Raw genomic sequence first — 27,868 nt, 5'->3', positions numbered from 1 at the left:
ATTTTTGACCTTCATGTAAGAGGTGATTCTTGAATTGATCCCTGCTTTCAGACGGCTGTGCTGTCATCCCCGAGTGTGCTCATGATATCCAGCTCTGGACTCAGATTGTGGAAAATTACACTCAATGGCAGAGATCCCCACAACATACCAGAGCCAAAAGAAGACGAAAAAAAGGAAAAACACAGAGAGGGAGGCAGAGAAGGATTTTTTTTGTATCTCCAAGAAGGTGGCAGAAGACAGTTGAAAAGCTGGTAATCTATTTATATCCGTAAGGTTCCTCAGGACATGGCAGGCTTTGATTTCCGGACAGGTTTCACGTCTGTCGTTGGGAGGTTGGACGTGGGTCATTTTTTATGACACTGTTCCTAAAAGCATTCCGGCTCCTGCAGCCGTTTGAAGATTGGTGAAAAGCTGTGGAAGAAGTTATATGACGGCAAACCCATCAAGCTCACATCTTTGAGGCCGGTGCGCTATTGAATGCCGCCGCCTCCCCGAGCATCCCATCTAATTTCAGAGGGATATTGTTGCTTAGACCATATCAACGTGCAGATATGTGGGAAATTCGGAAGAGTCGCTCCCCGTTTTATGAACAAAACATCATTCAGCTGAAATGAGCTCAGAAGCAGCCCGCTTCCCGCTGGTTTTGAATGTCCATCATTATTTCATGCAGTGTGTTGTTATTTTCTGCTGGCGAGGCAGACGTCCATGCCCCGTATTTGAACGTTTTCCTTTGACGATTCTTATATGGATGACATAACACCTCTATGCTGGCAGTGTATTTGTCACAGTCAAACTGTAAATTAACGAAATGAGGCTGAGACGGATTTGAAACCTTTCCTTAGGACATTTCACAACTGCTTTGCAATCACGCTTCGGGCTCTCCACCTAACCACTGTTCCCAATCCCATCATGCATTTATTACACTATAAACAGGAAGAAAACGGAAAGAAAACATGGTATCACACATTATCAGCATGATGGTTGCCAGCACAGAGTTGCGCGTGGGCTTGTTAGCATTGAATGAGCGTGAGGCGATGAAGATGCATACAGTCAGGCTAACACAGTGTACAAACTCTTCAGTCACTCCATGCCGAGTTCATTTGACTGCTGTGCTCTTGTGCCATTCCAGCCTGTGCAGCAATCATAATATTTGTTGTTTACATTCTCTGATCTTTAAAACTGCTAACTAGCGTCTGTTTTGCTAAGATAACAAACAGCCCTAAAGCTAGTTCACAGGCCTGCTAACACAACCGTCTGGGCTTAAAAATATGTGAGAATGATGTAAACGATACTGTAGTTAAATGTGATTTTTAAATGATTTTGCATGTATATTAAAACAGTGGCTAATGCTCACAGTGCTAATCTATGATGTCAGATTAAGTTGAAATTCCGACATTTTAAGTGGGGGGCCATGGCACAAGACTTTTTTAAGATGTCAAATAAATCTTTGGTGTCCCCAGAGCACATATGTGAAGTTTTAGCTCAAAACACAATATAAATAATTTATTATAGCATGTTTAAATTGCCCCTTTGTAGGTGTGTGCAAAAATGTGCCATTTTGGGTGTGTCCTTTAAAAAGCAAATGAGCTGATGAAATTCAAACACTGATCACAAAACTCAATTGTGCTTTTCTCTTCACTAAATGGCAGTGCTGTGATTGGATAGTGCAGATTAAGGGGCTGTATTATTATAATAAGAGCTCCTTTTGACATCATAAGGAGAGCCAAATTTTAACGACCTATTTTTTCACATGCTTGCAGAGAATGGTTTACCAAAACTAAGTTACTGGGTTGATCTTTTTTACATTTTCTAGGTTGATAGAAGCATTGGGGACCCAATCATAGCACTTAAACATGGAAAAAGTAAGATTTTCATGCCATGGCCCCTTTAAAAGCCGTGTGAATACCCCAATATAATATTTTACATAGATGATAGTCTAATAATAATAATAATAATGACTTCAATGAAATATTTCACCATAACCTCGGCTTTCACCCAAAATAGCCTATGTGATCTGACATAGGATATGTACATGTGATCTTACATAGGCTATTACATAGCGTTTTCTGATCTACTGGCCTCCCATTAACGTGATGCCCAGCCGATGTCTGACCAGCGACCACTGAGCACTTTCTTTTATCTCTATATTTTTAATTCTTAATAAATCTTAAAATATATAATTTTCTTTTTTTAATGGATTACCCAGCGACATCCAACCACTTCCTTTATCTTTCATTTTTTATTTTATTTTATTTTATTTTATTTTATTTTATTTTATTTTATTTTATTTTATTTTATTTTATTTTATTTTATTTTATTTTATTTTATTTTATTTTATTTTATTTTATTTTATTTTATTTAAATTGAATCTTACATACTATATTACTTTTTTATACCACTGTAAACACACACCTGACCTGTAAAATGTCTTAAAATTACCACCAGAGCAATGTTTGTGGTAACCGTGGTATAAGAGGAATAATTGACTCCGGTTCTTTGACATTTTTGACAATAAAATAAACTTGTGCCGCATTACCACCTTGGGTGTGCATTATTTTCGAATAATTCAACGGTCCGTCGTCAAAAGAACATTTCTTTCTTTTTCTAATTTTGGTCTCATATTTGTTAATACTACGGTAGATAATAATGCACCGATGTTGTACTATGATATTTACTATTCATTACATAATTTTGTATAAACTTTCCTTAATAAATCTATTTAATAAACAGCTTCAGTAATACATAGCTTTGAGTGTGAACCAGCCTTTTCTACTTTTCTTCTGGAATGTCTAGAACTGAAATTTAGATCTTTGACTTCCTCCAAGTTTCAGAAGTGTTCAGGGTCAAACGGGTTCGATCTCAATCTGGTGTAGGGACAGCTGTGTCTCAGTTTCACTGCTGACAGTGTTAGTTAACACATGTAAATGAGGCTAACCATCCAGACACAATCTCTCCTGGCTCTCTTCTCTGGAATCTTGAATCGAAACAGCTCAGAATGAAAGATCCCCATCAAATCACCACACAAACAAACTCCATACATCTGAGCGGCTATGTGTTGTGGCTCCTGTTTTTGCCAGTGTTTGTCCTATTCAGTGGCTCTGAAATCTGTGAAAAATTACACAATTGCCTTACAATACTTTTTATGCCTTGATATACAGAACCAATTTGTTGGCTTAAGTTATGGTGGTACTTTGTTTTTTTTACTCAATGTGTGAGAAACCTGTTTAAAAAAGATCATAATTTTTGCAATGTTTAGCGATGAGTTTTGGTTGATGTTATTAGTTCAGAAATTACACACTTCACCCTCCACAGACCCATAATCATTGCAAAGGTTATGAATCAGTAAAGCATTGCCTTATGCATATTAAAATCCTTAAAGGCTCTCATTTTAAGTGTTTGGTCCAGAAATCAATATTTGCCATTTTAAAAACCATTGACTTTCTACGCGGCTATTTGGTAACATTTAAGTTCATGTAATTTAAAACAAACAAACCCCAAAAAAATAAAAAATCTTAGTGGTTTGGGGGGATAGTAATGTTAAATAGAGTTAATTAGGGTCCACATTTTAATCACACTGACGGACAGGACACGGCTCAGGATTAATAAGACCACAAGTTGGTTCTGTTTAAACAAAAACGTTCAAGTGGTGGCCCAAGGGGACGATCACTGTTATGGTGAGCTGGTGTGAGGTGAGGGTATAAAACTAAGGTCACTTCCTTTGCTGAAGTTAAACTGTTTAGTTTTACTGTCTCTAACCAAATAAACACAACGGTCCGACACATAAACCCAGATAGAGCATGAAGCAGCCCGCTGAAAGGCTTCAAGTTTATAATTTCGTATTCAGCAGACATTAGGAAGAATAATAAACAAGCACAAGATGTCATTTATCAGTGGCAAATGCATACTCAAATATATTTATTTATATTTTTTATCAGGTAGTACTAAATAGAGTAATTACGAAAAAAAAAAATTGACCACGCTTAAAACTAATTTTTTTTAAGTAAAATTGTAGAAGTAAAATAAAAAACAGGCAGATGCTGTTAGTTATCTGTGACAGTTTCAGTTATTGGCTCTTTGTTACAAAATGCCGCCCATTTGTGAGCTCATCCAATCAATCTATAGAGGACCCCGGCATCTTGACAGGACACAAATAAAATGATTAAAATCCTAAAGTCTAACAAACGATTAGATGCTTTTTCCAATGCAAATAGCGGCAATGATGCTGTCATAGTCTGCCAGTGCAGCACAGCGTCCAGGTGGGATCCACAATGACACGTTTAGAGTCCTGTTGTCCAATGAACATCAATCTTTGCTCCATTGAAATCAAAGCTACAGATATTTGCCAGAGCCCCCCAGTGAGAGATGGCTTCAATGGGACTTCATGATGGGCTCTTATAGAGGCATTAACATAAGCAAAAAGATGAGTTATTTCACTGTATATATACTGTAGATGTGTTTGTGATTTATTATTTATACAAGTAAAAATTTATAATAGCTAACAAGCAGAATGAGGCCATGCTTGTTCGCTTATACGCAACTGTATTTTTTCATATGCAAAAGCATGCACGCATTTAAACTCAGGAATGAATGGCCTTGGAGTTTTGATCGTGTCTTTGAAAAAGGTCAATATCGTAGCATCGGCTTTAGCACGAGGCTTTAACTGCTGGTTGCGATGTCAGGAGAGATTTAGACCTGACAGTTGATTTCTCTCCGGGAATAAACTCCGCCCTTTTTATCTGCCTGCCGATTTTAAACGATTTACTGTTGAGCTTGTTCTCAGCCTTATAGCAGCGTGCCCGCTAAGATCCGGGAATGTCTCACGAAGGCATTTTAACTTCGATTTCTAAAACGAAACCTATTTCAAATTTAGCGTATTTGCTTTTAGTAAGTGCCCGTTAATTTCAAGTTGTCTTAATGAGTTTGTGGCTTTTGGTTGAATCTCGAATCATCTCTGCTATAGCGTGTGAACTGTCACAGCTCAGATCATCTTCAAACTATTTCTCTTGTAAGAAATCAATCCATCAACCCACCCAAAATCAATCACTGGTTTTCTGTGCCACCCCGCTCTTAATGTCACCCATTCAAGGGGTTCTTTTAATGCCCCTCACTTTATGTTTTGTGTTCCCTTCTGCCATCTTAAAAATTAATCATCCTGTTGAATAATGGCTCACGATGGTGCTGAATAATTGATGATCTGGTGCTTAATAGAAGGACAGAGGAGGCGTTACGCTCATACAACTGCTCTTGTCTGAGAGACGCTGTCTATCTGCACACAGATGTGCTGGATTGTGTGTCTGTGTGTGTGTGTGTGTGTGTGTGTGAATAGGATGCTGTTCAATAAACAAATGGCTTGGAATTGACTCTTCACTATCTTTAAGGGATAGTTCATCCAAAAATTAAAAATTCATACGATAGTTTTTCTATAGAGTACAGTTTTATTCACTAAAAATAACTTTTTGTGTACATACACTCCTAAAATGAATCTAATAGAAGAACAAAGATGGTTGAACAATAAACATTTCAGTCAACGGTCCTTAAAGGAATCATTTCTTTTTTTCATTTGTATCGTCTGTACAGAGATGCTTTTGTATATGGGAAAGGTTATTAAAGGTTCTTTATGGATCCATACAGCCTGACTTTATAGGCACCTTTATTTTTTAACAATAGCAGAAGTAATATTCTTCAAGGATTCTTCTGTGTTAGACAGGAAAAGAAAACATGTCACATTTTAATGTGAGGATGAATAAACTATGACAGAATTTTCATTTTTAGGTGAACTACTTCTTTAAGAAATATCCTTGGCCTTATTTTCCATGATTCATCCCTGCAAAACATAATCTTTCAAAATGTAATTTTGCTCCCCCTCTGAAACCTGAAACAAATTTCATTTTTGGCTGACGTCACCGGTTCATCCAATCAGTCGTGTAGTGAGACAGCCAATCAAATGCATTCGATTTTTACATTTCCATTTTTTGTTATTTGCAAACACACCACATAACAAAGATAAAATATGCCTTGAATGTCTTTAAGGTTTCTTCGTAGGTGGAGTCATGAGTTTAAATAAAAGAAAAATGTTAACTAATGACGGTCTTTATTAGGGACCGTCTCTCATGTATACACACACACACACACACACAGGCACATGCACGCATTTCACCGGTGCTTTTTCACCATTTCAACAGTGCTTTCATTGCTTTTGAGGGAATTAAAAATTGATGCATTTTGTTGAAACTGAGATGATGAGGCTGTGAATGTTTTGTCTCCTTTTTTCTTTCTCTCTGGATATTTTATGGACAGTTTTCTTATCGTGCCACGGAGACGGATGCCGTGCCCCCACTCGCTCCCCTTGTTACGGGCCTGTCTGATGCAAAGACACAGTAAGCTCTGAATTTCCTCGCGCTTAAATAACGTCTCTTTCCGCATCCCGACCGAAGGGGAAACGGGGAGTGTCAAGGACTTTTTCAGCTGATTGGCAGGTGTAAGATACCGGTTATAATGGTGGTCCTCATATTTTTATTTGACCTTCTTATACGTCTCCTCGTATTAATGTCACTCCATTACCGTTAAAATGCAGGCACCTCGGGAAAACACGACGGGACAGAATCCTCCTTATCGCTCGCAAACTTAAAGGAGGAATTTTGCCGCTATCAGTTAATGGAAATGGCATTTTTTTACATTTCATTTTCAGATAATCCACTCCTTGTCCACTAAAACATCAAAATTACTGTCAACAATATGTGGGACCGTATTTAAGTTACTTACTCATAGCAGTTGAGTTCCATTATAATGATCTCTGAGAGACAGCGTGTGGTTTTAATAGGATTTCTGATGCGTTCTGCGTGTTATTCCAGCGGTGTGTGTGTGTGTGTGTGTGTGTGTCATTTACTGCCAGAATTAGAAAGCTGTGTATCAGAATAATGAATAGATGTAAACTAGCCTTCCTGTAGCTATATACGAACGTGTTGTATGTTAATCTCTACCGAAGTGTGGCTATTTCTAGCAAGTAGCAGCCAGTTTCAAAAGCTTTGCTTTGTAGAAATTCTGTTTTTTTTCCTTTTAGTCAGTCGTGCTTCTTTTGCTTGCGTGTGTGGTGGATCAAAATTCAACCTTGATTGCTCTGATTGATAAATCTTCTTTAAGAGAAAGATGAATAGAATGTGAACAAAAAGGTCTGACATTTGATTCACAAAGCGATAACAGTATTTTATCAGCACTACATGCTTTTATTTGTGCTTTTTATTTGTTGCCCGCCATTTGCATTGTTGTGCATCCTGTTCAGGTCTTTAAAAGAGTGCAGAAACTTATAAGCTAAATGGCCGGTTAAACTGACATCTTTACAATAACGGTTGGTGGTAAACTGGCTCGATTTACAAGGATTAAATGACTCTCCTTTGATATAATGCACTAAAATGCCATTAAAAACAGCAGAAGACTGCTGTGTGATTTGATTTGGATACGCTTACCATGTCCATATAGGTGTAGTTAGCAGTATAATGGCATGTTTTCTCATCCATTGCTTTTATTGAAGCATATGAGACCATGGCCGTAGCTGGCGTATGAAAATTAGTAAGGTCCAGGAGTGTTAAGAGTTAACAAATGCTATCCCAGGAGAAAAAGATGCACTAAAATACACTGTAGTATTTTGTGCATTAATTTTGTAGTTAATATACCAAAAATTCGTTTTTAGTACTTCTTAAGATAATTTAAGAACATCCAAGTGTACTTTACTGTGCTAGTTTGAGACACCATATTTCAATACACTAGAAATTTATTTAAGTATTACTGTATTTAGTATATTTGTATTGCAGAACTTTTACAAAATATTTATTTAAATGTAGTTTTAGTACATAAAACTACTTAATTTTTTACCTGGGATCTTATGTATTCTGTCGTAACCTTTTTGCCACTCTGTTTGTATGTTTTTGTATGTTGTTTGTTTCCACGTGACCACGCCAGAGCACGCCCTGTTGAGTTGCAAACATTATTTATGAAATGTAATAGAGTAAAAATTATGACAATATGCTTTGGAATGTATGTTTTCCAAAGAAAAACACGGATAAAATACAAAAACTTTAAAAAATATGTTTAAGTAGAAAGTAATACCTCTGCTTGATAGTGACCCAGCAACTTGTCAACCCACCTGTGGTCTGTAGACGTTGGCATGAACGATCAATTTATTTCTCCTTTCGGTGTTTTTTGGCAGTCTGTGAAACGTTAGCTCTGAATTCTTGTTAATCTGTTTGTATAGTCTATCGCACAACATCTTTTCCCATTTAGACGCGATTTCACCGTGTTTTGACTGATTTCACACTGTACACTAATTCCGATTTGGATTATGTATAACATTATATTAATCGTTTTAATAAGCAACATTAGGCAATATAAACAAGAACTTATTGCATGTGTCTTACCGAATGTAGTATCATGTCTGAATGATGTGCCATTTCATTACCGTTTAGGTGCTGGTCACCCCGTGTTTCGAGTAATTAGTACGGAAACAAACAAAATAGGCCATTAAGGAAAAAATAACTTCAGACCTTGTCTTCAGAAATAAATCGGATACATCGCTAACACTAACCTAAAGAGCATTAAACACTACATCTAAAGAGGATTTTTCACAATGGGATCTGGCAACATTGAGAATTCTGTGCACGTCTTACAGCTGCTTGAGTCAGTCTCCGACATTTTACACTGAGCTATACAGTGAACTGTCCAAACTTTATTATGTATGCGGATGCAAATATTAGTGGTTTTTAATTACTAATTAGTCATTCAGAGAGATTCAAATTGTATTTTTTTATATGAAAAATGTACCGGGGTCCGGACCTCGGTGGCCTCGTAGATGGCTATGGCCATTTATGAGACCCTCCCTGTGGAAACCCAGCTAAAGTAATTTTTTGTGATTTACTGCTTTTTAAGCATCCTACATAATATAAAGAACATTCAGTGAAAATATAACCTTAATATCTTTAATATTGACTGAGCAAGGTCATGTCAGAGGTTTAAATTAAAGTGAAATCAATGCTCCAAATCTCATCGTTATTTTGTAAGATTATATTATATTTATATATTGTTATATATATTATACATTATATTGTAGTGTTTAGCCTGGATTTCACAGACATGATCTTCAGTTGTTTATTCATTTAGGTTTTTTTGTATTATAAGCAATGTTAGCAATTATTATTATTTATTTTTATTATTATAAGGACAAGATTTGCACCCTGGAATTTACTTTTACTTACATTTTTACTTTTAATATTTTTATGTGCGCGTAAGGTTTTCTTACCACATTCTGTTTGATTAAACTCTAAATTAAAATAAACTAATTGGAAATAATTGGAAAATGTTTTTTTTTTAAGAGATTGTTTTAACAAAATTGAAAATTCTGTCATCATTTACTCACCTTTAAGTTGTTACTGACCTGTATAAATGTATCTGTTGTAGTGACCGCAAAGGATGATATTTTGAAGAATGTTTGTAACCAAAGACTTTTTGACAGCCATTGACTTCCATAGTATTTTTTATCCTACTATGGAAGTCAGTGGTGCCCCTGCTTTTTGCTTGATTACAAATATCTTTCTTTGTGTTCAGCAGAACAAAGAAATTCAAACAGATTTGAAAAAAAACTTGACGGGGAGTAAATGATGAATTTTTTGGTGAACTATCCCTTTAAACAATCATAATCCACTTCAGTATTACGTCCAAAGCATAAAACAATACTTAACTCAAATACAGTTAATACATTAATCGATTACATTTTATTATAAGGTGTCCTTGTTACAATGTAATTATATGTTTAAGTACTGAATAATAATGATTAACAACATTGGTTACTATAGAGTAAGGATTAAGGTTTGGTTTAGGATTAATTGCATGTAATTATGCATTATTCACTGTCATTACTATAGTAAAAGACACTGTAATATAAAGTGTTAGCCATTAATCTAACAATAACAGCTCATCATAGTGTTTGCAGAAGCAATAAACCCAAACTAAACAGAAAAATGGCATAGAAAAGAATTAAAATATTGTGAAACCGAGGGCATTTTTGTGGCTTCAGTCTGTCATATTGTCCCAAAGCACTGATTAATTTCTTAGCGTGCATCCACGTAACCCCAGTGCATCCATCACATGAAGTCACATCAATACGTCTCCTCCTCGTTTGGTTTTGAAATGTACGAAACCAGCAAATGTCCGGATGGCAAAGGTGAAATGTGTGACAGTGAAATCAGATGGGCCGCTTTTTGGACGACTCGCGTGTGTTGTTGTGCATTAACTGGCCCACCCCCGGACCACTGATTGATTTCCTCTAACGTTTCTGACTCGATGGGACTCGCTGTCATTCGATCGCTGACCTGATATTTCAGCGCAGATACAGATCCTCACAAACAATCCCTTCACGGGCAAATGTCTGCGATTGGGTGCATTACTAATGGTGTATTATGAATATTTAGCTTGTCAGTTTGTCTGCTTTGTCCCGGCGCGGTGTGCGTGAGCGTTAATGTGGGAGTGTGTGTCCGTGTTTATGAGCCCATTTTTTATACACTTGTCATATTCTTTGAGCATCAATCTCACGGCTCTTTTTGTAGTTCATTGAAAGCTTGGGGGTTAATTCAGAGGTCAAGCGAGACTTGCAAGCTGTCAATCTCGCATTGTAAAGTTTGTAAACTCCCCCCCGCCTCCCCAGGCCTCCCCTCTCGTGTATTATTCCTGCACCCGACCCTCTGAATGGACGACTACTCCTCTATTCTCCGGTAGGTCTCACTGGGCGCTCGGGGAGAAGACGGTCGCACAATTACACATCTGCCCTTTGTTTCTGTGTTTCCACATTAACATCTCAAACTGGCCTTTCAGACCTGATTTGAACGGCTTTCCTCTCGCTTGGAGAACTGGAATGTTCTTTAAAAGTTCCTCTTTCATTCCCTCAACTGTTTTGTCAAGGAACCCTGAGTGGTGTCGGTCTGTTAAAGCAGATGTACACAGCTGTGAAAAAGCTATTCGGGTCTAGACCTTTCCATCCATCACAGTCCTTATCCATAGGGATGAAAAATCACAAAAGAGATGACTTTAATATCTCAATTGTTTCTTCTAAACAGCAGTGAGATTACACAGAACGCATATGGAGATATGGATAATTTCACGTCACCTCTAGTGTTTTAGAACAGGGTCTCATACTGTGGACGGTCATGCCACATTGTAAACCCGAACAGTACAATGTACTCATTAAAATGAGTAAACTGTACCCAAACCTAAAAGTTTTATGTGTGTTCAATAACTTCACCGCTTAAAATCAGTCAAAGAACTTGGTAAAATTTTAGTCATTTCATTACAACAGCCTCATTTTGACAAACACGGCAAATAATGACAAACTTTTGTTGGTTGTGATGAGGGTTATGTCATTCAATTTTCCAGTTAGGCTTAAGATTCTGGTGCTGCAAATTTACTTCAGTTTAACGTTAATCAACACGATTGGTTGAGGAGGATTTCCAGTTCCCAGCATGCTTTGTATGAGCCTGCAAGAGCATTTTTTTAATTAAATAATAGTTTATGTGGTTTTCGGTAAAGAGAAAGACTCAACAGTGTTAAGTATAGGGTTGCAAAGGGGTGGTACGTTTCCGGTTATTTTTTGCAAATTCCGAAACCACGTAATATCATTGCGCCTGCTGCAGCCATGGTATGGCAGCAAAGTCCCTGTTTATTACGCCAGAATAAGAGTATAGTTCCTAGTCATGTCGGCCTAAAAAATTGCAACTTTTAATTTTTCCGTCTTTCTTAGTACACGATGTTACTACAGAAGAAACCAGCTTTAAATAGGAAAAATATGGAAACTCTTTGGTTATTGTTGAGCACGATGCTAATGGTCTAATCAGATTCAATTGATTATGCTAAGCTATGTTAAAAGTGGTAATGGATTCCAAAACGGTAAAAAATTAAATGTTTAACTTTAGGGGAGCTGGAAAATTAGCCTATTTTTTTAAGTGGAGTGTCCCTTTAACAGGAATGTATGGGAATTATTTGGAAAATTAGGAAGATTTTTATAAACTATATCATATACAAACATAAATAAACATTTTGTTGGATCATAAGCAGACATACATGCAAGGTAAATAAAAAAAATTTTTTGAACAGTAGTGTGTATTGTTATAATAGATTTTTACTTTAAATAAATTGGTCTTTGTTTTAATAAATTGTTATTTTTTATCATCAAGCCTGCTTTTATTTTATCAAAATCCTTCAGAAATCCCTCTAGTAAGCAGTGTGCATGTGACTGAGCGATCTTGTTGTTTTAAACAAAATTATGTTGCAAGATTTTTTACATACACTCTAAAAATGTCTTGGTTATTACCCATAATGGGTAAATGTTGGACAGAACACACCACTGAGTTAAAATTGACCCAATGCTGGTTTGTTTTGACCCATCTGCTGGGTTATTGTTGCATAACAACAACACAACATTGGGTAATTTTTAACCCAGCATGTATTCTGTCCAATATTTACCAATTATAGGTAAAAAATAACCCAGACATTTTATCATGTAAATTTAAGTTCCCTGTTATAGGCAACTCCGAAGTTGAATTTTCATAAATCCACATATATTCCTGTTAATTTCCATATTCCATTTAAAAATTCCCAGAATTTTGCTACCCTAGTTAAACATTCCTTTATGTTGGAGATTTAGAAGAGGGTATTTGTTTGTAGTTTTGTGGATATCATTGTTCAGAAGTGTAGTGCCTGTGCTTATGGCTGTAGGTCGGATATGTGTTGCTTTATCATATAAACAATTACTGTGTGAAGTCATTTTACACACTTATATACACATGAGTCACATTGTTTTTTTTCTGTAACTTCTAAAAAATGGTAAACACAACTAAAGGTAAATCAGTAGTTTTAAGTATAGTGTACTTAAATATGAATGAAATAAAAACTTTTGGATTCATTGTAATTTAAAAATATTTTTACTTACAAATTTTGAGTTGGTTTACTTAAATCTTTTTATGTAATCCACAAAAGTTTGAACTTGTCGGGTTTTAAAGCGTAAGATACCAAAGTCAGGGATTTAAAATGCAAACTTTTTTATCAAAATTTTCCAAGATCGAATTATGCGAGCCATTCCATTTGCATCATTTTTACAGCTCTGTACTCATTGTCAACATTGTTTCATCTGTGTCTATTTAACTGTAATTTCTCCAACAGAATTTGAAAAAAAAAACATCTGAGACAAATTTGATATTTGATATAAAACATAACTGAGAAGTAAATTTAGGTTGTTGTTAGTTTATAAGCGGCAAATTCTGCATTTCTTTTGTCATCAAACAGCAGCTGTAATTCAAAGGATGTGCATGGATCAAACACTGCTGCCTGAATCCTTTTGTAGATGAATGCTATCTGCCTTAATTTCTCATGATTAAAGTTGTTAATTTCATTTGTGAACACAAAACACACACAACAGCGACAACAGGCCTCCCCTAGCTGTATTTGTTTGAGGCACTTAACAGGTGTTGATCGGCGGTCTTTGCTTCGGCTTAGGGAGATAAGGCGTCCCACCGAGGGGAGAGACCTTGACGCGTTTAATGAGGAGCGTGCCGCCTTCGTCCGCGACTCCACTTCTGGAGACCGATCAGCATGTTAACCGCTCACAGCGTGAGATCGTGATATGAAAGTACGGAGCTGTTGTCGCTGATTTAGTCTAACACCCCTCGTCTGTGTTAGGGGATCAACCCTCGCCCTTTTATTTATTTTCCTCACAGCTAACCAGCTGTGAACCGCCACTACAACGGCTTTGCTAGTCATTATTTACCTCAGCAAAACTCGCACTGATACTTGGATTCACAGAAATTTCCAAATACCTTTGGGCTGGGTGCTAATGCTTTGTGCACGTTCATGTAAAACAGGCCACTAAAGTTTTATCAATCTAATTTTCTCACCCTATAAACATACCCAGAATATTATAATTCTCAGTAGTCAACCTTTCAAAGCTCAGGAGATTTTAACTTTATTCCTACTTGTAAAAATGGCTTTGTAGACTCTTTAAACTAAAAGTGCAACAGCAAGTTCCTCACAGTGATGCCATAAAAGAACCATTTTGGTTCCCCAATGAATCAGTCAGTCAATCTTTCTTAAAAAAAAAAAAAAAAATATATATATATATATTATGCTAAATGCATAAATCTACGTGTAAGTAATCAACATTTAGGGTATCAGCATTGCCTTTGATCGTTCTACTAAAACACCATTTAAAGAAACATACATTCCAGTACTTTTTTAAGCACCAGACAATGGGAAATGCCTCGTAATGCAATGATGTATTCAAGGACGGTGAGATATATTTAGTGTATCTTCAACGAACTATGGGGGATGCACACACTGTTTTTAATGGGCTCCTAAGTGGCTTGTTACCGGAGTGACGATGTTTCCCATGAGGCCTTGAGTGTGTTTTATGGGAGACCGGCGGAGGGTGTAAACATGAAGAGAAGGAAAACATTTTAAAGATGAGATACTGACCGAGTCATCTTTGGCTCTCAGGCAAAGGAGATTCTGGACAGTCTGAGGGTCAAACAAACCAGTTTTTCCTCCGAACGAACGGGTTTGGGGGGAGAGGGTCAGATGAAGAGTAAAGACCAGACAGTGAGATAAATGCTTTCTTCTCTACCTTGTTTGTAATGCGGGAGGTGGCGTTTCAGGTCTCAAACAGAGGGCGTCCATTACTGAATTTGTCGCTATTGACAATCAAAAAACTGACAAGAGGAGTTTGACAGAGGAAGTTTGGATGCCCGCGGAGGTTTTTATCGACTGCTGACAGTCTGCTGTGGTTTTCTTCCAGGCTTGGAGGTCAATGATGGTTATCTGCGAGAGTGACTTCCCTGGATCGTTGTGACTACAGTGATTTCGACCCAAATATGTGGAAGGCACCGAGACCGGTCAAAGCTAGGATGGGATGTTCAGAATGGAAGTCTTTGGCTCTCTGTGGCCTGGTGTTCGTCTTGACGGTTGTACAGAGTTCTGACGGTAAGAGTTAATTTCTTTACATTGGGCTTTGTCAATTATTTGGACACTTAGGGATGAATTAATATCTCCAAAAAGTGTCCAAATACTTTTCCATTTTGAACAGTGTATGTATTGCTTTGTTATTTTTTCAACGTAAAAAGTTTGATGTTTACCAGTGTGTTAATGCAATATCTGAGATTGTGTCCACTTTTCATTGCGGTTTTTGAGTTTACGGAGTTGCTTGCATGCATTTGAGTTCTAAGGCAGACACAATTTGGGATAGCTGGGCTAAATAATGACTGTTTCTTCTCAGACACACAGCCCGAGGTTCACGGAAAGCCGTGTGCATTAACACTAAGCCCGCCTTGTTTTTCTTTCCTGTTAAATTAAAAGGAAGACCACACAGTGTTTCTGCCGCCGTATTTTTCCGAGTTTTCCTCATCTCATCCCCGTCTGTTTACTCGTATGTCCTGTTCTAACTATAGGCCTAAACCCAACAACTGCTCATTATAAACAATATCCTCAAGTAAACACGCCTCATTACACTCCGTCCCCGCCGTAATATCTTTTTAATGCATTTTTATAATTGAATTAAATGGGTTACTGCCATAGCCATAAATGGCAGGAAGTTTTCGCTTGTGCAGAAACTTGGAAAGATTGATTGCTTGAGGGTGTATTTCCTGTCCCTCTCGAGTATATGCTCGAAACTTCAGATCTCATCTTTCTCTGATTTCATTTCGTGGGCCGAACGCTGTCTATAAGTTTGGATGTAGCTCATTTGTATTCTGTGCATCTTCTCAAACTGCCTCTTTTTGGTATTTTATGAAGCTGAAATGCAAAGCGGTGATGAAATATTGTGGAGCCGTTTTATTGATGGTACGTCTGCCGTTGGATGAAATGTGGCATTGTGCTGTTTTATAAATGAATCAAGCGTATATATGCTGAATGGTATATTAGTCTGAGCCCCTAATGCTTATTTGATAATCATAGTGATATTTCGGTTTCGCAACAGTGATTCATCTCTTAGGGTTTTATGATAAATGTTAAAAGCGCTGAAGCTGTCTTAATATTGTGGCAGTGAATGTTAAAGGCCTGAAAACAAACTGAAACTATATTCAATATGTAATGTAATCTGTTTCATTTAAGTGACACTAAAATGGCCACTTTATTAATACTAATATTGTTAATAAATTACTTATCCACATTCGACGGCTCTTTACAAAACATCTCTGCCAACCCAACACAGCAACACTGGCTCAGCCAATGATGTGAGTTTAAGGCGGGACTTGACCAATGGAAGACAGCATTCCGTTTTATACATCAACATTTATCAGCCACTTTTATCCAAAGTATACATTTTTGGTGAATACATGTGTTCCCGTGTCCAACCGTACCCCTACCGAGGATATTTCCACAACACAACGTTTCGATATCACTAAAGGCTTTTTGTGCTCGGGATTACTGGCTATGAAAGTCAACAGGACTCTTATTGACTCATTTCATATTACCGTAATGAGGTGCAGGTTTATTGTCTGAAAAATTAACATCATCATTTACCAGCAATTACGGTTTTGCTTTGAACACACTCTCGCTGGATTATTTCAGGAGGTGGCTAAGTAGTTTTGAAAGAAACCTTGGCTTCATACGTCTGGCCAATTTGCCGGCAAAGGATTGTGAGTAATATGAGCCGTTCTTTTTTTTTAATTATGGAAAGGACCGAATAATATCCGACTGTGTCCTTCTGCCACGAGCTCATTCAGAACGAATGGCGGGGAACCGTGACCTGAACCGCCAGCCGCCCGCCTGTATTCATAAAAACACTTAATCTCCATTTTAATTCATTTGAGACCGGCTTCTGTGTGACTTTTAGACAGCCAAATCACATATCTTAGAATTAACAGCGCTCTCGTCGCTGTAGCCTTTTGACAAAACAGAATTAAAGGTTGAACTTTTGCTTTATGAAGAGCTAACTTTCACCTGCCTCTGTTATTAGGCGAATATATTACCCCGTTTGGGTCTGTGAATAGCTTTTTGTGATGTTCTTTTGCTGTGGAAGCCGATTGCAATCTTGACCTATGATGCCTCCATTTCAACTGTGGTTTTTACCTCAAAGCTGTAGATTTGGTCAATCTTTCTAGATATTTAAAGGTCATGCCCATTGAATTTGGGATTGTGAACATGATACGCATAAATACGGGACTGTAGGTCAGCGATTTGCATGTCTCTAAAGCATAAGGAAATCCTGGGGTTTGGATGAATAATCCCATCATCTGAAAGGGCTGGGGGAGCATGGTGAAATTCAGCTGATGTGCACTTACACCCTGTATATGGATATTTTACAAGGGTTTCGAATGCAGATCATCCAATTTGATTTTGAATTTGGATCTGTTTTATAAAAACAGCTTATTTATTACCTATAGCAGCTCATCTGTCTCTATTGTGCTTTTTGCATCATACAGTACTGTGCAAAAGTCTTAGGCCACAATGCCAGAATTAGATTTGTTGTCAATGTTATAGTAATCATATATAATTGTTTTTCAGTGTCTTTAATAGAATACATACAGAAAATACAGGAAGTGTGTATATAGTATTAAAAACTGTATAAAAATGTAAACAGATGTGTCAAGTTTTAAGGGTAAACCCCCTTCCACTTGAGCAATAGCAGGAAACTGCAGGATCTCTTAAACCTAAATAAGATCAAATCCTAATTTCGATGTGTTTAATGTGTCAAGATAGGTCACACTAAACACAGACGATGTCTAAAGAAGACATTTAGTCCCGGAAATATTTTATTTTTATTTTTGTGTGTACATATTTCCTGTATTTTCTGTTTGTATCATCATAAAATAAACTGAATAATAAATATGGATGGACATTAAAACTTCTAAAACAAGAAGTCTGGTGGTGGTGGCCTAATGCCGCGTTCAGACCAGCCGGGGTAGAGACGTCAATCGCGAATGATTTCAATGTTAAGTCAATGTAAAGATGCGTTGGCCCGCGTCTGGAGGTCTCGCGTAGTTAAAAATTTTCAACTCGCAATTTCCCACAGCAACGTCTCATTTGTGCCGCGGTAGATGCGATTCCGCCTCAAATGTTGACAAATTTAAACTTTGGCGGGAAAACGTGCCACGTTAACCAATCAGGAGCTTGCTTTAGCAGTGACGTGATTACAGAAAGCAAGCAGAGTCCCAGAAGCCCCTTCCATTTTCGCTTGAATGTCTCGATAACTAGAATTTCACGCGTGAATGAAGCGAGTAAACTCAAAATGTTCAAGCAGCAAACTAGACGCAGTAGACGTGAACTTGACGCCTCAAACGCGGCTGGTGTGAACCCACGGTAAGACTTTTGCACAGTATTGTATATGAAGATTACTTTAGCTTATAAAAAATTTATTTCTTCTTGAATGGGAGATTTTTATATTTCTGCTTTGTATCCAACAATTTCCTGTATAAAGAAAAAATAATGTAACTTTACTAAAATTTCCAAAGTAGGCAATTTCAAGCCAAAATTAGCATCTTACATAGACATCTATACATCTGGCAGATGCTTTTATCCAAAGCAGTCTAATGCAAGGTATACATTTTTATCCATATGCATGTTCCCTGGGTTCAAACCCATGACCTTAGTGGTGCTAATGCAATGCTCTAACACGGAGCCATACAGGAGCACTATAAATATATCTTATTATAAACCCATTCTGTGAAAACACAGCTGAATTCATTTTTTTGTGATTTACAGATTTCTACATAAAATCATCATACATAATGTAAAGAAAATTCTTTGAAAATATACCGTAATATCTTTAATATTGACTACAAGTCAAATGATGAAATAACATTTAGTAAAAGTGAAAATGAAATCAATGTTTGAAATCAAACTTTGATGCTCCCTAATCTCATCATTAGAATATCAAAGACTTTAGCTTGGCTTTAACATATTTCAAATGCATACATACATATATACTTTACCTCGTATGTAACCTCAAAATCATATCTTTCTTCCCAAATGGGCTTCTGATTTGGACAGCTGCTGTCTCTCATGTCTTCAAACTTTGTCTGAAATGAGCTGTCTGTCTTTCTGTCTGAAGTGAGCCGTCTTTCTTTCTGTCGGAAATGAGCCATCTGTCTCCCTGACTGAGATGAGATGTCTGTCTCCACTTTAAACACCTCGGTTGAATGTCTGCTGATTAACAGTAAAGATATGTGACATACAGTGGCAGATATATATATATATATATATATAGTATATGTGTGTACTATATATATGAGATATATGTTTGTGTATAAACAGTAACAGGATTCACTGCATGGTAAATGCACATAGGAAACAGTTGTTCAGTTGTTGTTGTTGTCTCTCTCTCTTTCTCTCTCTCTCTCTATCTCTCGTTTATCTCTCTTCTTTATCTCTCATTCTTGTCTTTTGTGTCTCTAGGCTGTTACGCAGTCTAAACTCTTTCACACAGACAGAATTAGAGCGACTCTTTTTGCTGTCTGTGATTGACAGGGTTGTGCATGTGTCTCCATGTGTGTCTAGTGAATATTTTAGCAGGAAATATGTTGAGCTTATATTATCTATCTTGATTTATTTCTATCTATTCTGCATAATGTGACGGACGCAAAAATAATTCACATTAAAATGAAACCGTATTATTACATAATATACAGTATCTACTCATCATATTAATTGCAAATAATTGCATAGGTTAATATTAAATAAATAATTGCCGTTCAGTTGAATGCACACAAAAACCTTTTTAGTATAACACATTTACACAAAAGCAAAGCACTGAATAGACAAAACATAGCTTTAAACGTCAATGTGTTGCTTTGTAGGTTCTATATAATTAAACATGAGCCTATAATTAGCCTTTAGAATAAGTTTAAAAGTCAATCCATTTGCATTTTGTATACTCAAAGTAGACTCAGTTGTTCACAATGGATGCATACTGTATGTGCATTTCATCTGCACTATTTTATTTGCATGCTTGACGGTTTGGATCTCTGGTCGTTGTGTTGTATTTTGCTGATTCATTCTAATGCTGCGTTTACACCAGCCACGGTAGACGCGGCAAGCGTGAGTGATTTACATGTTAAGTCAATGCAAAGACACGATTAGGCATCCTGTTGCGCGGTACACACGGTAAGCGCGGCGCAAATTGCATATTTCAGTTAAGGCGGCCCGCCTAAGCTTGGAAACCCTACCGCCTTAACTAGGTTGTCCAAAAAATTAATAAAAAATTATAATTCGCTGCACAAAAGGCCGTCAAGTGCATCTCAGAGAATAGCCCGTACGCGCATCACACCGTGAGCGGGGACGCGCGCCACACGGCGGAAATGAGAAAGACGTGGTCCGGACCGTCAATGTCTGGAGGATAACTAGCCAGTTGATAAAACATCTCGGTGAATAGCGCAGACGCGCTTCACACCGCGAGCGTGCATGAGCGCCACACGGCCGAAATGAGATAAAGACGTGGTCCATCATGTCTGGAGGATAGCCAGTTGATAAAACACGTGTCCATGAGAACTGTAAGTGGACTTATGTTTTGGGTTTATGTAAGCCTGTTATTGTATTAGTCTAGAGTTCTTGCAATTTTAAAGTAAGTTGGCTTGTGATTTTGATGTTTGAGCAAACTGCTAGTTAGGTTTCACGTGCCTGTTGATTTGATAATTGTTGAGCGCTCTTGCTCACTTTATTTATGTGCAATATTTACATACTACAGTAGTTAGACTTCTTTAAGATAATGTAATTAATAGTGGGAAATAATCAGTTTTTACAATTTTTTTGCGCTATCTATCATCGTTCGGCAGACGTTCTACAACATCTGCTTCAGTTTGTGTTTATTAACCCTTTAGTTTCACTTCATCACGCAGCTATTCCCCTTAGAGGTAAAAACATTTAATTCATTAATTATTTAGTGTGTGTTAATTTTTTTGTCATAGTTTCTATAAAATAAAGTTTTATTTGAGTGTTTTAAAAATACATATTTTATTTATTTATTTTATTAAAATATTTTAATTTTCATCATGACGCATACGCCCCGCCCCTTTGATTACCACGCCCCCCCGGCACGAAATGTCTCGAATGACTAGAATTTCACGCTCGACTTTCACGCGCGAATAAAACGAGTGAACTCAAATGTTCAAGCGTCCAACTATGCGTGAATAGCGCGTTTTTGCCGTCTGTACCGCGGCTGGCGTAAACGCAACATAAGAAAGGATGTGGTAATTTTTTACATCTTTTTGTGTTATGCTTTTACCACATTATGTGCCATTTTAACACATTACGTGTCATTTTGTCTTATCAATAATAAGACAGAGATGTGTGGTTTCTGGGACAACGCATTTAGTGTAACACTGATTGTGTGTTTTTAACACATCCATTCTAAGAGTGTTGTTTAGCATCTCAAGCCATTGTCAAAATGTTTAATAGACATCTTTTAGTTAAAAGCAATTAAAAAAAACATCGCAACCCCCTGCATTCAGTTAAATACATTCGATTTTCAGGCCAGCAATGCTACAATAACCTACTTCAGATCATTTTACCCAAGCCAGGTATTTTTCAAATGCTAATGCAGAAGATTCCTCCCAGATTTGATTCTTTTGCTGTAGGCTCTGGTTAAATGACGTGGATCCTGCTGTGAAAACGTGTCGTTCCCTTTAGAGACGAACAAGTGTGGACAAGCCTTTCACGTGCCTCAAAATCCCATCTGTGCAGTTACACTTTGTAGGGAAACATTTAAACTAGCGAAACTGATTATCTTTGAGTGGCTAAAGCCAATTTCCATCAGTCTCAGTCCTGGGGCTTTGTGTTCCTATCGACGTTCCGTCAATATCAATATATCTGTGTTCTCTAAACCCTTATTTCGCCTCTTTGTACTCTCCTTTATTAAAATCGCGGATTTAGATCTCGGATTCCTTTTGTTTTTTCTTTTATAATACAGACTAGGCGGCTCTCATTGTGCCTTTCTTCTCCTTGTCTGCTGTTTTTTGTTTTCCCTCTTACCCAGGGGTTTTCTATCAGGCCGAGGGATCAGACTTCCCATAATGCCGAGCGGCCAGGGGGTCAATACGCCCGCATTCGTCTTCACTGTCTTTCATCAGCCCTCCTCCCTGATCCGAGCGATAAGAGAGGAGAACAGTGGGTCGGGGGCAGACCGCTCAGCAAGGTGTGTCTGTTGTCAGACGGACCCCTGCGGCCGAGCTCTTTAAATCCTCATTAGGACTTAACCGGGAGGAGATGTGGGGTTTAATGGATTAAGCCTCAACACATCTGTCTCGTGATTGGTGTTTGTCATGCACAAAATCAAACCGGGACAGTCACAAGTTAGTTGTTATTATGTTGCCGGCTCTTCCCGAGAGGTTTGGTCTGTGGGAGTGATTTTTGCAGAGAGGGCGTGAGCTTGCAAAAGAGAGTTTCAGGGTAATAAAGACGTTAAGGTGTATGTGGTGATAGGATGTGTTGAAAGAGTGACTGAAACTCATTCACCAAGGCAGTTTATTGGCATTGTTTTGCATTTAGCCCTCATTAGGGCATAATAAAGGAGATTAGCAAAGTGGAAGCATTTTAAACAGACTGAAATACTTGTGATTGTGGGATCAATGTTGGGGTGTAGCCAACTAAAATCACAGTGCTAACTTAAATACTTGTTGGTACTTAGGATGTTATCTGGCTGTGTTTTAGTTCTTTCCTAGTAAATAGCCAACATCCATGTAGCTGCATTGTCATGTTGTTTTAAATGTAATTAAAGTCTTGACAACCATTTTAAATGTAAATATTTCAATATATAAAATGTTTTTCAAAAGAAAAAGTACACTAAACATTCAGCAAATTATACATTTTTTGATTTAGTTTTTTTTTATAAATCAATTACTGTAGGCAAGTTTTTTTTACAACATACCAAAAAGTTCTACTTCAGTATTTTGAAATTAGGAATTTAGGCAAAATTGTAAATTGGATAGGCCGTCGGAACCATTATATGTGGGTGGGACAAGACCCACCCATTTTTTAAGACCAGTGATATTTGACCCACTATGTCTGTATATGGTCAAATCGTTGTCGGTCAAATCCATTCCACTAGAGCAGTGCTTCCCAATCCTGGTTTCCGAGGACCCCCTCCCAGAAAGTTTTAGATGTCTCCTTATTTAAAACACCTTATTCAACTTATCAGCCTCCTTCCAAAATAGTTAACATGTCTCCCTAACAAGCTGATGAGTTAAATCAGGTGTGTTAAATAAGGAGACATCTAAAACTTTCTGGGAGGGGGTCGTCGAGGACCAGGATTGGGAAACACTGCTTAGAAATATGCATTAATAAATTAAACTCCATTCCGGGTTTTAGCTACAGCCTTGACTTTCACACTGCTGCTTCCTCAAATCCATTCCACTTGCCTAATCTCCATGTCATGTTTCCAGAAATGTCACTAATTTCGCCTGCTGTAAACAAAGCTTTTAAAGGCACCAGAATACACGAAAATGGCATCCACTTCAGTAAATGTTTTGGACCCACCCACATTTTTGGCTTTCAGCGCCAATGGATATAAAGTTACATTTAGCTAGTGGTCACTTTTTTGTAAACAGCACATCATATTTAGATTACTTTTTCATTCTGTGTGTTGTTTAAAGACATTTAGAACAACTAATTTTAACCCTGTAAGACCCAAATATAGAAAAAAACTAAAAGTTTCACCTTTTATATGTTGTAAGAGTCCTCTAATGCAGATATAAATGGGTTTTTACATTTTTGACAATTTAGTACGTTTTTACATGCTGGTTTATTTAGTCCAGTAAAAACTGGTTCTTCAAGGCGGGTTTGCAGGTTTTGGAAGTTCACAGCCAGGAAAACAAACCTATTTACAAAGTCTACCATTCAAAATCGTTGCATGGTTAAACAATAGGACTTTTTAGTTGTGTAAATGTGGTTTTAAAGAGAGAGAGAAAAAAAAAACATGTACAGGTATATTTTATTAGACCTTAAACTGAAGTTGTAATATTACAACTGAGGGCTTGCAGGGCTCCAGACTAACTTTTTTCACTAGGAGCACGGTGCCCCCCAACTGAAAATCTTAGGGGCGCAACCAAAAAAATTTAGGAGCACACACTGTAAATCAACATGCTAACCAAATATTCACATTTCTACTAATTTCCACTGTATTACTAATAAATACTTTAATGATAAATGTGCTGTTTTCAAATTTAGTGTCACATCACAAAAAAAAGGTCAAATTTACTGGTCGCACATGTGCAACTGGATGTAAAATTCAGTGGCACACTCTCAAATTTTGGTGGCAAAATGCCACCATTTGGTGGCAGTCTAGAGCCCTGAAAGGGTTAAGATTAATAGAAGTCACAAAATTCTGAAATTACATGATAACATATCTTATATAATCTTTATGAGTCATTCCACCGATTCGGTACCATTTCTGTCACCAAGGTATTATATGTATAAAAATGCAAGAAAACTAACTCTAAAATACATTTTATTATTAAGCAAGGTGTCCTGCATGTTAATCTAACACCAAATTTAAACGAAATATTTTAAAACATTAATAAAAACTACACAGAACACTGAAAAATATCATATTTTTATCTTTTATCTGTCCCTGCTCTTTATATCTATACATTGCCTTTAAATATAAAGCAAACAATTCTTTAGATATCTATTAATTTTTTGCATTTTTGTGTGGGTCCATAATTTCCCATCTTGGCTTTAAATATTTTTTTACCATTGAAAAGTCATACAATTTTAGATAAAATTAAGATTTTAGTCATGATGATATTTTTAGTCCTGTCACTCAGTCCTGTTACCCAACACGTTCCCCCCTCTGAAAATGTAGGAATATCTCACAAGTCACATTTTCAAGAGGAAGTGACATCATTTGGATCTTCTGAAGGTCATGTGAAGATCAAAAATCACTTTTCTCATTTTCTTTTCTGTACATTTTATTGATGCTGACTGTGAATGTCAATCTTAATGTTCAGTCCTGTTAATTATATTATTTCTTTGATGTTATTGGATTATTTTAAAATAAAACATTTTGGTAAATCACTAGAATTTGCTAAGTGTCTTTATGCTATTTGCAAATATTTACTGCAGCTCTTTCTCATGTATTTGCTAAATCTATGCTAAAAACTTAGTCCTGTTACTTTCAGTCCTGTTACCAAAATGCATGCAAGAAACCATGTTAAAAATAACCTAGTCACCTGAGATCGACCAATACTCATTTTGAAAAATAAAATATTTGTGTTATTAGATTTAAAAAGAAAAATTTAAACTTTGATTTTGACGAGTTACAACATGCAAATGGCACCGATTCGGTGGAATGACCCTTATACATTTAATAGACTTTATAGTGCATTACAAGCTTATTAATTTCAATCATTCATTTTACTTATTGACATGAACTTACTCAGTCAGTATTTAAGATATAAATTGAAAATGTTAATTACCAAACAGACACATCATTTTTTTCTACTATGGAAGTCAATCGTCCCTCAGATCTGCTTGGTTATCAACTTTTTTTTTCTTTAAGCAGAACAAAGACATTTATAAAAAATGAGGGAAAGTAAATGGTGACAGAATTTCATTTTTTGGTGAACTATGCCCTTAGATATACCAAGGTTATATTTTCACCGAATGTTCTTTGCATGATGGAAGATTTTAGGTAGAAAACAATAAATCATAAACTTATAGCTTTAGCTGGGTTTTCACAGGCTGGGTCACATTGTATCAGTATGTGTGTGTTTCCTGGGAATGAAACTCATGAGTGTTTGTGCTGCTAATGCACAGCTCTAAGCAATCTTTTGTTTGGACCATACAGTATAGCTCAAACTTTGTTTTTGTAGTTACTAGCATGACTGTAGTTGAACAGAACAGGCAAACTAAAGTTTCAAAGCAGTTCCCCAACAATGTTGGCATTAGTGAGAAATGTGTTTCTTTAGGGGGAAGTTTCGGGTGAGGAGACAACTATGGCCACTTTAAATTGACAGTGATGAAGACCATCTCGCGTTACATATTCCAGATTGTTTGCAGGTTTGAGTCGGTGAGGATGTGGCCGTTAACCCACATGAGTCTCTGTGTTGTGTCTGCGGCTCTCGGCTCCCTCTTATCTTGTTTGGTGTCAGGCTGGTTTATGGAGTGATGGGCAGAGCGGCAGGGGCTCGCAGCAGACCTCCAGAATTCAGGCCGTCCACCTTATCTGCTTGTTAAAGCACACATCAAATCTAAGCAGAATTGTGCTGTGAAATATGTATGATATGGCCGTGTGGCATTTGGGAAGGGTTTTTTGTAATGTGGTTGTTTAGGAGATCTTCGGGGGGTGATATCGCTTGGAGATACAGGCCCCTTCACAACAATCTTTGTGTCACTTCTCTTGTTTTTGTTTCGAGTCTGACTCGTTCAGACTGATGGATGGTGCCGAGAGATGAGGTCGCGGATCAGCCTCGAGACGTTCCAGTCTCCAAACTTCGAAAACAAAGATGAAAAGATGCATCGCTGTTTCTCATCTTCTCTTTTATTCGGTTTTGCTTCCAAATCTTCCATTATCATCACTGATCTAGAGTAGTTGACTAAAATCAAAATGATGGCAGTGTAGTGACAATAGTGGCAATTTAAGAATTATTTTGACTACTAAAGAAAGAAACAGTTCACACAAAACAAAAAAGCAGTGATTAACTACCATTCAAAGGTTTAGAGTCACTTTTCTGAAATGTTTTCCGAGATCTTTTAAGATCTGATAGCACTTCTTAATGTTTTAAATTAGTTAATTGGATATTTAAACCAATCTTAAAAGTATTTTTTTCTATTATAAAGCTAAAATAAATAAAAAATCATAACTTACATAAACCTTTAAAGAAAAAGTTTAGTGTCTGAAGGTGAAATTTGAACAAAAAATTGTTATAGCTGTTTAAATTAATTATTACATTTATAGTAATAAATGCAAATAATGCAATATAGTATTATGTTATACATAAAATTATACAAAACTGAGGTTTTTGTTGGTTTGCCGTAAGGTTTGCTGCGTACTCTTGTCACAAATTAATAAATTACAGTCACTGAATTATTATTACTGCTAAAAGGTTTTGAAATATGAAAACTACATCATATAGTTTGTTGTGATAGATTAACATTCACATGCAAAATATTGCCAGACAGTGCCAGTAAACAAGTTATTCCAATATTCTTGACTAGAGAGGAGTTGGTAAAAAAAAAAAAATATATATATATATATATATATATATATAAGTTGAATGGGCTTAAGTTATAATTTTATAATTTAACTCAATTTTATTTTTATAATGTATTGCAACTTAGTCAAAAAAGTTGAAATATCTTATTAATTAAAGTTGTTTAAATTTTAACAATTAAGTGCAACAAGGAATTTTTACAGTGCATCTCAGGGTGAGATCTGGAGAAGGGTGACTACTTTGAAAATGCTAAAAGTTAACATATTTATTTTTTATTTTGGGATTTTTTGCCATAACACATTTCCTTTAATTACATTTGTGCCAAATCCAAATTATGAAATGTATTAAATTATCTAAATTTGAGTTTACTATTATTCTAAAATGTGGAAAATATTAATAAAGAATCAGTAAATGAGCCTCAACATTTTAACAGGATGATACACACAGTTTTTTTGAATGTATAAGGCAGTGGTTCTGAAACTTTTTCACCCTTGTGTATGGTGACCCCCACTTGTGCCCTTCGTGCCCCCTCCAAAAGAAAATTTATGACATAAAACATTGTAAAAAATGAAATGTGAATTAACCAAAACTTATTCAAATATACAATGTAGGTTGGTTAGTAGTCTTATTTTTCTGAGGTTAAATTACACAGAATTCAAGAAAAATGTATGTATTTTATAAAATATTATAAAACTGTG

The 27,868-nt window shown here is 36.6% G+C and overlaps 1 protein-coding gene across 27 annotated transcripts in view; it reads left to right on the top strand.

The window, feature by feature from the left end:
- adgrl2a (adhesion G protein-coupled receptor L2a) overlaps positions 1 to 27,868 on the top strand; it is a 135,697-nt gene that overhangs the window by 9,634 nt on the left and 98,195 nt on the right. For all 27 annotated transcript variants that reach the window (XR_008638708.2, XR_008638707.2, XM_055184420.2 and 24 more), the window contains exon 2: positions 14,825 to 15,009. Coding sequence is in view for 25 of the 27 variants with exons in the window: in XM_055184420.2 (XP_055040395.1) it covers positions 14,901 to 15,009 (109 nt within the window). In the remaining 2 variants the exon portion in view is untranslated. The remainder of the gene's footprint in view (positions 1 to 14,824; positions 15,010 to 27,868) is intronic.

Source organism: Misgurnus anguillicaudatus, chromosome 14 (assembly GCF_027580225.2).
Source record: "Misgurnus anguillicaudatus chromosome 14, ASM2758022v2, whole genome shotgun sequence".
Classification (NCBI taxonomy): domain Eukaryota; kingdom Metazoa; phylum Chordata; class Actinopteri; order Cypriniformes; family Cobitidae; genus Misgurnus; species Misgurnus anguillicaudatus.
This window is presented reverse-complemented; position numbering and strand designations above follow the sequence as displayed.